Raw genomic sequence first — 13,504 nt, forward strand, 5'->3', positions numbered from 1 at the left:
CAAATGACAAAAGCTTAAAAACTATATTTTTACTCTGAATTGGCATTAAGACATGCAGATTATGCAAGCCAAGATACTGTTTGACAAAATGCAGATGAAAGCCTACTTTTCTTTTTTTTCTTACATAAAAATTGATTTTTGTGAAATTGGCCATCAAGACTGATGACTGATTATGAGCAGATCACATGTCATATGCAACACAAAGCTGAGAACTGTACATAGGATAAATGCAGCTGAAGCAGCATATTTAAAAGGAATATAATATTCACCTTTAATCTTTTGTTCTTTATTGAAGTAGTCATTCTCACACCTCAATAGATTCACATCATAAGCTTTTGAATGTCCTAATCTGTATAACAGGCAATTAGAGCAATTCATAAAAAAATATATACCTACGTATGTATACTAGTATACACCAGGACACTAGTAATAGCTATATACCATTGGCTATAAGAGGATAGCTGATTTTAAGTGTTTGGTTGTAGGATGCAAAACACTCCTCTTCTACAAAAAGGGCTATGATTGACAGCTCCTAGTAGGTTGTCCCATTATGGGGTTCATGAAGATCACCATAAGTACTGCAGAAACTTGTAAAATTAAGGGAAGTCATGTGGGTAGATTACACATAGAAAGCAGAGAATCAACATTCCACATTTGATTGCCACAGTCACATTCCACGCTTGCTAATGCCCATCTTATATTTAAAGCATCCTCATAATATTTTCCTCATCATATTACTGGCATTATATGCAGCCTTCAACTATTTTGGGACCAACAGCTTGTATCAAGGTTCTTGCTTCATAGCAAACCCTACACATTTCTATAAAAATCAATCACTAATAATAAAAAAATTATGGAACTATGTTATGATAAAAGGGAGAAACATACATTACTAAAGACAACCACCTGATTTTAGGGTTATATATATAGTTCCATTTCTTAAGACATGTATAGGTGTCATCTTAAAATCCTAAACTAAAAAGCGCAAGGGATAAGAATACAGAAATTATGTGAAATATGCCATGAAATTATAAAATGGTTATTTTCAGAAATACTGCATTAACATTTTATTTGTGCCTCACAAAAGCTGCCTTTCATTAATGAAAGATAAAGGGACAGGGCAGGCAGAAAAGACACGCAACAGACCTAAAGGAAGGCAGCATTATGAAAGCACATTTACAATGCTGTGGAAAGTAATTTGCGTCCTTCCTAATATTTATTATTGTATATTTGCCGAACTGAATGGTTTCAGATCTTTAGACAAAATGTAACATTAGAAAAGGGAACCAGAGTAAACACAAAACACGCACACAAATTTCATTCATTTAATTTAAAGTTATCGAACAGCCATATCACCCTTGTGAAAAAGAGGACAACCCCTTAAACTTAACAAGAAGCATGTTAGCAGAAATTATTGCAAGCTGACAGCGGTTAAATCATGTGTATGACTGTGTTGTCAGCCTTTTTGTGGGGGGTTCAAGTAAAATGAGACCAAATTTTCTGTTATAGAGCCGAATTCATGGTTCCTTCAATATTGGCAAGTTGCCCAGGTCCCAAGGCAGCAAAGCATCCCGACAATACCACCACGTTTGATTGTTATGATGTTCTTACTGTGAAATGCTGTATTTGCTTCACGCCAGGAATGATGTGAACAATATTATCCAAAAGGTTCCACTTTTGACTCAGAGCATAATATCCAAAAAGGCTTTCTACATTGCTATTCTCCCATGAATCCAATTTTAGTCCAGTCTTCTGCTGGGATCTTTTGTGACAATCTCGATGTGTTGCCACACAGTTGAATAAATTTTGGCAGGCTGAACACTCCTGGTAAGATTTGCTACTGTTCATTTCAGTGTGGTTCAGTGGAGTCCCAGACCCTTACAAATGGCTTTGGAGTGGCTTAATCACAGTCTTAACATGAACCCAACAGAGATGCTGTGGCAGGACCTGAAATGAGCAGTTCATGTTCAACAAGCTACTAGTGTGTGAATTACAGCAGTTCTTCAAAGTGTGGGCGAAAATTCCTCCACAGAGTTGCGAAAGACTGATATCAAATTACAGGAAGCATTTGGTTGCAATTATTTCAGCTAAAGTTGGTGCAAGCAGCAATTAAACTGAAGGGGCCAAACATTTTCATTTTTTAAAATTAAACAAATTAAATAATAATTTTTAAAATGTGTTTTGCATTTACTCAGGTTCCCTTTTTTAAATTTTATATTTTGTCTAAAGATATGAAACCACTCAGTGTAACAAATATGCAATAATAGAGAAAATCAGTAAAGGGGCAAATACTTTTGCATGGCACAGTATTTATTTGGATTCCTATTTCACAAATGAAAAATACACTCTGCAAAAGGCCTAAATCCTCATCCTGACCACAGGCGAGAGGTTCAGCCTTTTCCCTGTAGCACAGCTGTCGGTCCTAGTAATGTCCTCAAAATACATGATTACAGTGCTTAGCAATGACAGAGTATAGGTGGTGGTGGCAGGGATCAGGGTCTTATATTCCCTGGCTTGGCCCTGCCTATTTTAGGCACTCCTCAGTCACACCTTGAGCGGCCAGCTCTGACAGCACGTTGTCCAAGTAGTTGGGGTCTGGGTAGCCGTGACCGGAGATGTTTGACATCATCTCTGTCTTGTGGTGGATCTCATTCCACACCACAGTGTCAGGTTCCCCGGTGGTGCTGGAGGTACCCACAGTGAAAATGAGCCTTCGCGTCCAGGCTACTTTCAGCAACTCTAGTACCTGAGAGGGACAGACAAAACATGATGTGAGCCGCTTCCAGATAAATGGCCTCATGAAACCAAATGTCTGTAAAGGCTCCCCACACGCCAAAATTTTCACTTTAGTTTGGAACCATTTAATGAGGAATACTGGGTGCAAATTTTTGTTCCAACCAAGCAGCTACATACCTGATGCTACTAATCAAGGTCAGTAGAATCAGGTGTGTAACTGCTTGTTTGGAATAAAAGCCAGCACCCGCACCAGCCCTTTCTGGGTAACATTAAATATCCTTGATTCAGGCCAATTAACACATTTACATGAGGGACAGCTGAAGCACATGCACTGCCCCCATTCACTTTCATTTTGAGGTGTAGTTAAGTTTTTGTAATTAACATTACATTTTAATGCCACATGAAATTAGATTTAAAACCCAGTTTGCTGCAATTTTTCAACAGTGAAAAAAAAGTGAAAAACCAGTATTCACAACTGAATATACCAAAGATTCTGAAATGACTGATTACTAAGCAGATACAACACAGCACACACAGACTGGTGACATATTAGAGGAAAAACCAACATCTTAGTAAAGTGTTGGCAACCTCAAGCAACCAGAACAACTTCAATGTGCCTTGGCATAGATTCTATAAATGGTAAATGGTTGGCATTTATATAGCGCCTTTATCCAAAGCGCTGTACAATTAATGTGTCTCATTCACCCATTCATACACACACTCACACACCAACGGCGATTGGCTGCCATGCAAGGCGCCGACCAGCTCGTCAGGAGCATTTAGGGGTTAGGTGTCTTGCTCAGGGACACTTTGATACAGCCCGGGTGGGGGATCAAACCGGCAACCCTCCGACTGACAAACGACTGCTCTTACTGCTTGAGCCATGTCGCCCCCATCAGTCTCTGGAACACTACTGAGGGAATGGAACACTATACTTATATTTGGTCAATTGGGTTGAGATCAGGTGTCAGTGAAGGCATATCATTTTCCTACTTGTCAAAGCATTCAGCCAAGGTGGAAAATGTGGGGTTTTCATATTCCCCTCTGCCAAAAGCAAGACGATCCAAAGCCAGCTCTGCATAAGATAAGACCAAAATAGTAGCACTGCACTAGCTAGCAACAAGCTACCAAAACTTTTGTAAAAAATGGTAAGCTAGCTCGATCCACGTAAAAAAAATTAAAATAAAACACAACCAAGTCTCAATGAATGATTTAAACCACATTCCAGTTTGAACATCATTATCAAACTATCAAACATATTGTATTTTTGTTTAGATGCATGTCTTGCTAGTTATGGATTTGATGCTTTTAACTTGTGGAAGAAGCTATGCACCTGTAAATCGCTTTGGATTAAAAGCGTCTGCCAAATTACAAAAATGTAAAATGTCATGTACATCATAGCTACATGCTAGGTGCAAATTAGTTAGTAGACGACACGGGGGTGAATAAGATGGCAACAGAACACTGAGTGGCATAAAACAGCAAACAGATACCGGGTAGATGCTGTGTAACTACCTAGTTAATCATCCCAGTTAATTGTTTTGTATTATAATTGAGGAATAATAAACATCAGAGGTAACTGCAGGAACAAGAAATTAAATAAGACCACAAGCAAAAAGACAACAGTCTACTTTCCAATATATAATATATCTACATCCAAATGAGGGCTGCTGGTTTGCATAGCTATTATCTTACAGACTTGTATCATTCTGAATCATTGAACTACCCTGTATTAAACTGTCTGTATTAAACTTTAAGGACAGTCACCCAGTATGATTATATTGCAGTGGCATCTTTTACCAGCAGGATGAATTCAAAAGTCAACAAAAACATTCTGTCTGCCAACGGAGAAATGCGTCCAAACTAATTGGGAGGAACTTCATGATGCAGCAAGACAATGACCCAAAACACACTGCCAACACAACAAAGGACTTCATTAGGGAGAGAAAGTGTAAGGTTTTACACTGGCCAAGTCAATTAACCTAATCGGGCATGCATTTTATCTCCTGACGATTGAAGGAAAACCCCCCCCCAAAACAAACAACAACTGAAAGAGGCTGCAGTAAAAACCTGGAAAAGCATCACAAAAGAGTGCAACAGTTCGGTGATGTCAATTGGTCACAGACTTGATGCAGTTATTGCTACCAAATATGAAGTATTATTTACCTTCATTTACTTAAATACTCTCTGTTCCAATACTTTTGCTCACCAAAAAATTGGGGAAAAACTGCTATGTTCTAAATAGTTTAATAGGAAATAAAAGCTGAAGTTCTGAAATCTCGTCTTCATCTTCATCTTTTTATTTCAAATGTATTCAGTGTAGTGCAAAAACAAAGGAATTAGCCTTGCTGTTCCAATACTCTTGGGGGGTACTGTATATCCTTAACGTCCAAAATGCAAAATATTGTGATATAAAATGTTACACCATATTGCCGAGCCCTATAGTGGAAGATGACTCGTCTGACCATGTCACTTTTTTCCACGTTTGTTGCACCACTGCACTCTGAAATGCGCATTTGCCTTTGTAATGAAGGGTTTATGCACAGCAACCTTACTAAAACATCCAGCTCTATGAATTTGTTGATGGATTGTTCTTGCTGCCAGCCTGATCATGTCCTGCATTGACATCCTCAGCAACCTGAGGAAGAGTTGCTTTTCCATTTTTCCTTACATCTTGCACTAATGCACAATCATCGTCATCAAATGTGCACAATTTCCAACCAAACCTTTTTTTGAAATATGTAGCGAGAATCACTAGCGGTTTTCAAGACCAAGCTTGATACGGTGCTTGATAATATTTAGCTTTTAGACAAACTAAGCAGTAGGTACATTTTAGTGGTGGGAAAAGATGAGCATTGCTGGGCTGATTGGCCTTAGTCCGCCGTTGTGTTATAACCAGTTTGTAGTCCAGGAAGGCTTTTGCCCTTTGCGCACTCATCTGTATTGTAACTCTTGCTAACTGGCATTAGTGAAATCACTTCCAGTTTCACTCGATCAGCCACAAGTAGTTTGTCACTATAAGCACACTTTGCACGCTATAACCTGTTTGTGGCCCAGGAGGGCTCTCGCTCTGTAAGCCTGTGTCTGTATTGTTCCACTTGCTATTTGCATGAGCGCTACTGCCATGAGCTGTGAATCTGTCCAGTCAGAAGTGATTCTAGGGTCTGTGGGGGCCCCAGGCCAAAACAGGCATGGGGCTCCAGACTGACCCCAGTTTTAACTAGGGGTGTGAACGGTTAAACGGTTAACCGAAGCTGATTTGTAACCGGTTACAAAAAATGGATAACCTATAACCAATATTTTTTTTCTGAAGATGAAATTGGAAGCTCAGTTGTAAATAAATGCACGTTATTCACCAGGCGTATTATTGCGGTTCTAAACTAGCAATTGACTAGCTTCAGTAGTTCGAGCAAGCAATCAAGTGGTAACACCATAGGGAATTCAATGCTACAGTATTAGAGTTAATTAATAATCATTTCTGTAGCTGTTAGTTAACTTATGGCTTATTCTATGGCATTTCTTCATCTGTGTTTATTCGTTGACATGCGAATTGACACTACTGGCAAACCGAACTTTGCTTTCCACTATGCACTATCTACATAAAAATGAATAAAGCAAAACATTATCATTAGGCAATTTATCCATCGGAGAAAGCAGAAATTCCCTGCTTTCAGTGAAAAATGGACACGTTAATCTCACCACCACGATTGTCCCACGCCATATAAAAAGCATTGACATATAAAAGTTTACGGTTACATGAGAATATATCAAATTGTACAGCGACCTGCACTGGCATGAAAGTTAAATCGTTAGACCAGTAGCCTATGGTAAAACAGACCCGGTGTTATAATAAATCAGGCAAATATTGCATGACCACGGAATTGTGAGTGCAGAACCCCGTCTGTAACAAACTTGTTAACAGATTTCATGCCAATCAAGTCTACCAGGCAGAAGCCATAGAGAAGAGAGATGAAAACATGAAGAATTATCATTTTAACAGATTTTTTAAATTTTTATTTATGACACGCTCGACCAGCATTGCCTGCCCGTAAACTACAGGGATTTAACTAGAGATCTCTGCAACTGTGAGGTTACACTGCATGATGTCAATGTACCTATTCAATTTGGAAATTAGGCTGATTTACTATTATCTGACTTACAATGTTGACATTTAACTATTGAGATGGCCCCAAAAAAGTTTGAAAATACAATTACATTTCTCAGTAATCCAAAAATATTTATGCTGGGTTGAAGGGTGGTCACACCAAATATTGATTCAATTTAGATTTTTCTTCTGTTCACTCACTTTGCATTTTGTTAATTGATAAAAACAATAAACTATTAACATATTTTTGAAAGCATTCTTACTTTACAGCATTTTTTCACACCCGGAGTAGCAGAGTGTCCCCCAAGCGCCAGCTGCCGGCTAAATGGCCGACTACTCACATGTAGCTGGCCGGCTACTATATAAAACATAATTATTTCTATCTGTAATGACAGTATCTGTAATTATAAAATCAGTAGCCAAATAATATTGTCCGCTGCCAACTGCACTGTCATGTTCATTTATGTGCTCTCTTGGGAGAGAGGAAAGCGCTTACTGCCGCTCTCTGTCCTGACAGCATGTAATTTTCTCGCCGAACGCGATGTTACGTAGTGACCTATTCACAATCAGCGGTCAGTTTTTCATTTTATTTAATGTATGGCATTGTGTAACTGGAACACTTGGAGGTCAGAAGTTGGAAATTGCAACTGGGAAATTTCTGACCTCCAACGGTAAATGGAATGCAGCATTACTTAACCTTAAACCTGTTGCTGTTTTCCCAGCAACAAGCCCGTCTAAATTGTGATTTAAGAAACAGAACATCCTGACTTCATCTCAAATCATCAACAATCTAATCTGGCTAACAAAGTTAGGGACCTATTTGAAATGGGGCCCAGTACCAGCTCTCATGTAGTGGCACGTAGCGAAGTTGTAAACAGAGAAACAAAGTGGTTGGCTGATACAGAGAGTATTTTTAAATCAGAAACAGCTTGGCTGCATCAAGGTGGCAAAGTTGGTCTTTGAATTATAAGCTTATCTACACATTGCAGTAAGCACTGGGTAGATTTTTGTGGTAGAAAGGAATTGTGAATGCATTCAGTAAACCTTGAAAATATGAAAATGAATGGACATTCCACCTCTTTGGGATTTCTTTGAGATATTTTAGACAAATAATTAATGACACATAGCAGAAAGTAGAGGAGTGAAAAGTAGAATATTTTACCTCGAAAAGCCGAGTGAAAGTAAAAGTCTCCAAGAATGGAAATACTTTAATAAAGTACAAATAGCAAACAAGTAGGCTAATTAAGTACGCCACTGGTTACAGTCAAGGCATCTCTCTAACCCGTATCATAACCCTGTAGAAATATCTGAATGTGTTTCTAAGCTGATCAACTTTTGGCACCTAGCATGTGTGGTCGTTAGTGTCATAATATTTGCATGGTCTTGAGTAGCAAGTTATAGAAAATAAAGCTCATGCATCTCTCATCTCTTCTCTTTTTGCACTTCCTTAGTGACCTAGCTAACTAGTTAGTTTAAAACAAACGTTAAAAAGTCCACTTGCAATGGCACAAGCCAAACGGCAGCTGAAAGTTCTGCAAAATCAGCCATCGCAATGCTTTCAGGCAATTACCGTAACTTCAACTATTTCATTTTTGATTCGGTCCGGAAAAGGCGGAAAAAATGTGATTCAAGGGCTTCAAGGCTTGTTGGCTACTTCACTGAAGCTCTTGCTGCTGTGACGTTTACGTGTAAGGGCCATTATGTAGATAGGTAACAGTCTTAAACTACTTAGGGTTCTCTATTCTTTTTAAATGGTCAAAAATTCTAATAGTTCAAGTTATTATGGCAAAATTAGCGGAGTTTATTCAGAATGCAAGTGGAAAATTGTAAAATGCAGATTTTTAAATGGTATTTAATGGTATTTAAAAAGGGTTTTAAAAGATATCACTAGATACCACTGCTACATATTGTCAATGCTTTTTTAGCATCTGGACACATACCACAGACTCTTAAACTTTCAGTCATCAAACCACTTCTTAAGAAGCCAAACTTAGATGTGAATGATTTTCCAACTACAGGCCCAGTTCGAACCTCCTGTTCCTGTCTAAAGTACTACAAAAGGTAATTTCAAAACAACTTTGTTCATTTCTGCACCCCAATCATGTATTGGAATTTTTTCAATCTGGTTTTAGACCCTTCCACAGCACTGAAACAGCCCTGGTCAAAGTACTCAATGACCTACTCCTCGCTTCTGACAGTGGTTGCATCTTGTGCTTCTACATTTAAGTGCAGCATTCGACAGTTGATCACCTGATCCTGTTGGATAGACTTGAAAATCTTGTAGGCCTCCGTGGACAGGCTCTCTCTTGGTTTAGATCATACCTATCAGACCGATATCAATTTGTGCATTTGAACAATGACTCCTCGTATCAACCCAGGGTTAGATACGGAGTACCCCAAGGATCTGTGCTTGGGCCCTTGCTTTCCTCTCTATATATGCTTCCCCTGGGTTAGTTATTTGCAAACATGCCATTAAGTTGTCCAGCTGTCAAAAATGGAAGCTTGTCTTCAAGACATAAAGAAATGGATGAATCATAACTTTCTTTTGCTAAACTCACATAAGACCGAGATAATGGTAGTGGGGCCCAAGTCCTTGAGATGTAAATTATCTGACGATATGCCAAACATCAATGGAATTTCCATCACTTGTTAACTTTTGATCAAGATCTTGCATTTGATGCACATATTAAAAACATCTCTCGTGTTGCTTTATATCACTTGAGGAATATCTCCAAAATTCAGAAGATACTGTCCCTAAATGATGCAGAAAAGCTAGTCGATGCTTGTTACATCAATTCCTCTCTGAAAAGGCTCCAGCTAATTCAAAATGTAGCAGCTCGTATTCTTACTAGAACAAGGAGATTTGAGCACATCAGCCCAGTGTTAGCTTCACTTCACTAGCTGCCTGTTCATTTCCGAATAGATTAAAAAACACTACTTCTGACTTTTAAAAACTTACATGAGCTTGCCCCTCTGTATTTAAACAATTTACTTCATCCTTATGCTCCCTCATGAATACTTCGTTTTTTAGCCTTTTCCTATCGTGCTCCTTTCCTGTGGAACAAATTGCCTGCTCATGTTCAGGGTGCAGACACTATCACCTTATTTAAAGCTAGGCTAAAAACGTATCTCTTTAGTCTGTCCTATAGTTAAGGGGCAGGAGTGGCTGGCTGGCTTAAGCTATAGAGGCTCTGGTGGACTTGGCAGTCAGTGCTGTCAGTGGATCATTGTTGGTAGTGCTGTGTTAAGCATAACCAGTCACGGTCTGGTGGTGGCCGTCTCAAGCCTGCCCTCATGGCTGTGTTGGCCACGGCCTCCGTTTCCCTTAGCTATGCTGCCATAGCCTTATTCTGCTGGGGATCTCCTTATCGCACGAAGACACCTCTCTCTCTCCAGCTGTGATTGACGAATTACCATCTGGATCCCCTAACAATGTTACTTTCCTCTTCTCCCTGCTTCGGGCACCAAATAAAAATTGATTGAATTGATTGATATCATCGGTCAGGGCAACCACTGTTTATCTAGATATGATTACATTCCCTTCAGGTAAAACAAGTCTGGAAATTCACCACAAAAACTACATTTAAAGTAAGAGATAATGTCATAATGATTGGCAAAAACCAAGAAAGACAGGAAGCACCGAGAACATTATCTTGACCTATGCACTGACAAGGCTTCCAACACACAATGCATTAATATCTGGTATGGGTACTGTAACTATGATGGTCTACTTCATACAACATGTACCACTGGGCAGGCTGCTGAGGATTCAATCAAATATTCTCTTTTATGAACACAGGCCCAGAAAAGCCATGGTTAGTGCTTAGGTTAGCTCACCAACCCCGTAATCTTGCTTCATAGTACACCCAAAGAACTTCGAAGAGAGAAAGAGAGCAAGGTTCCAGCAAAATGAATGGGAGGTGATGTCATCAAAATCACACTGTGATGATGTCACTAAATGACAGAGCTAAAGGCAAGTCTACTTCATTATTTGACCGTTTCACGGTTTACGCTGCTTCTCATAGCCTAAATTACATTAATTGTCATATGAAGGACAACAGAGTTTTGCGCCCAAAGTTTATTAATGCTAGTACATACAGAACAATGCATACTGGCAATCTAATTTGCAACATTAGCTCTGACCTGATACAAGCATATTCACTGCATTCATACCCTTGTCTGCAGAAGAGGAAACAACAGCAAACTGCTTCACTAGCATTTACGTAGCTTACGATATTCAATATAAAACAAATGTTCCTCATCATACAGTGCAGCTCTTGTGATTCCAAGTTGATATTGTATCGGTGTTAGCAAGCATTTGGATTGAGACTGGTGATCATACGGATAGGCTAGGTATATTTGCCAAGGTAACATAACCTACTGCCTTGATTCAAAGATCGGAGTCTTCTATCATCTTCTGTAGAAAAGGAACAAACACCAAACTGCGTAGCTAGCAGAGTGCTTATGTAACTAGGTGATATAGCTAAAACAAATAGTCTTCATTATACATTTCAGTAATTGCAATAAGCTAGCTCATCCTCGCTCATTTCTGCGGGCCGAGGTCTGCTTATTTTTCCAGAATTGATGACGGAAGTACCCCCTTAGTTTGCAGTCTCGCTCCCATATTATTACACCTCCCAGCAACATTATCAACATGGTTTGACCAGCTCAAGTTATATTTTGAAACAGATGGTGATTATAATTTCAAACTGTTCATAGCTGGATTTTCCACCAGGGCTGTCTGCAATTCTGAGAAAGAGAGTTGGAAATTACCCACCTTACAAAGAAATCCATGTTTAAAACTTTTTATCTGAGTTGTGTATAAATACAAACAAATCATAACCATTTATTTACATTTTAGTCATTTGGCAGACGCTTTTAATCCAAAGCGACTTACAAGTGCATAGGTTCTACCATAAGTCAGAGCATCATATCCAGAAACTAGCAAAATACACAGGAAATGCTGTTCTAAACATAGTTGTCATCAGAAGTGCATTTTTTTTTTTTTTTTTTTTTTGGGGGGGGGGGTTAGACAAGGATAGGGATATCAGAAAGGAGGGGCAGGGGAAATCAGGAGGGAGGACTAAGGTAGAGTTTGAAAAGGTGGGTTTTGAGTCTGCGTCGAAATAGGGGGAGGGATTCTGCTGTTCTGACAGTGGTAGGCAAGTCATTCCACCACTGAGGAACCAGAACGGAAAACAGGCGTGAACGTGCAGCTCGACCGCCAGGTACACGTAGAGAGGGAACCGTAAGGCGACCAGAGCTGGCAGACCGGAGTGGTCTAGCTGGGGAGTAGGGAGTGATCAGGGATTTATTAAATAATAAACTGTATTACCATGTTTCCAGTCATCTGGTATTTCTCCAGTTCCTAAAGACTGTCAGTAAATACTTGCCAGTGGTTAAAAAATTCTCGCTTACCCTTGGGAATATCATACCATCAGGGCCTGCTGCCTTATTTGTCTTTTAGCTAATACGTCTTTATCCCCCAACTCAATATCGGCTAAGATATTTTGTGTATTCGAAGATATTCAGAGTATTACAATATAATATGCTTAACACCAGTGTTATTTCCATAGCAAGTAACTGATCTCAAAATGTTGACAAAGCATTTCACGCCACGCTTTTGCCAATTTAAGTTTTGCTTAATCATTGGTAGAAAATGTCTACAACTACTTACCCAAGGCTGATAGCTGCACAGAAGCTAAAACCTTTCAACATTTCAATCGGTTTGGAGGCACATCATTTTAGAACAAACCTTTCTACCCTTGTGATTGTCTGGTAGGAAGCAGAGCCGTGGGAATCCTCTACAGGTATAGGGCTGGCCCGGATTGGGATGTTCTGAGCCCTGATGGGAAAGCAATGAGACGTTAGCATGTAGTCATATACAGTATAAGCAACAAGAGCAATACAGCAAACCACACTGCACCGCACAGAAACATACCTGCACCCCTGGTGGAATACTGTAGATGATCTGTATAGTCCCACAGTCAGGGTGGCCTGGGAGTGGCTGGGGAATACTGTAGATTTCCATCTTGCCCTTGGGCTGGGTTCCGGTTTTCTCCCCATAGATTGTCTTGCAAGAAGGACACTGAAGGCTGCCATCCTACAAAAGATTATGTGATACCGGGAAGAATAGAATTAGCAAATCCATGCATGTTTTAAGGGAAATAACTATCTGTGTATTTACAGTATGTGTTATGGTTAAAGTGGAAAGACAGGAAATTTGGTAAATTTGCAAATAACCTGGGACATGAGCACATATCCAGACACTGTGGGAAATTAGTAAACGTCCCATGGTAATTCTGCACATATTATCGGTGGCTACCCATCCAGGCAATCACATGACACTCCTGGAAAAATATGGTAATATTAGCATACAAATATCAAGTAACCCAACTTGGCTAGCATGAGCGATATGATGGACAGCTCTGACTTTGCAGAGTTAGAGGACAAGCTTTTTGATTTTGATGAAATACAACCTTACGGTTTTGACCTGGAGGAAGAATTCCGTGAGCGAGAGAGACAGTATCCACAACCAAGAGGTCCAGGCAACTAAGTGAAGAATAAGTAAATATCTAGCTAATAAGCTGTATCAAAATCTTGGTTGTAGACACTTCTTCCAATTAATCATCCTATTGCTGCAAAAGAAGTTGGTAAGTACTG

The 13,504-nt window shown here is 39.4% G+C and overlaps 1 protein-coding gene across 2 annotated transcripts in view; it reads right to left on the reverse strand.

The window, feature by feature from the left end:
* Positions 1–270: 270 nt before the first annotated feature.
* dtx2 (deltex 2, E3 ubiquitin ligase) overlaps positions 271–13,504 on the reverse strand; it is an 89,419-nt gene continuing 76,185 nt past the window's right edge. For both annotated transcript variants that reach the window (XM_061247767.1, XM_061247766.1), the window contains 3 exons: positions 12,783–12,944; positions 12,597–12,686; positions 271–2,746 (listed from right to left, as the gene is read on the reverse strand). In XM_061247767.1, the coding sequence (XP_061103751.1) occupies positions 2,525–2,746; positions 12,597–12,686; positions 12,783–12,944 (474 nt within the window). In that variant the 3' untranslated portion in view covers positions 271–2,524. The remainder of the gene's footprint in view (positions 2,747–12,596; positions 12,687–12,782; positions 12,945–13,504) is intronic.

The sequence above is a fragment of the Conger conger genome, chromosome 7 (genome assembly GCF_963514075.1).
Source record: "Conger conger chromosome 7, fConCon1.1, whole genome shotgun sequence".
Taxonomy (NCBI): domain Eukaryota; kingdom Metazoa; phylum Chordata; class Actinopteri; order Anguilliformes; family Congridae; genus Conger; species Conger conger.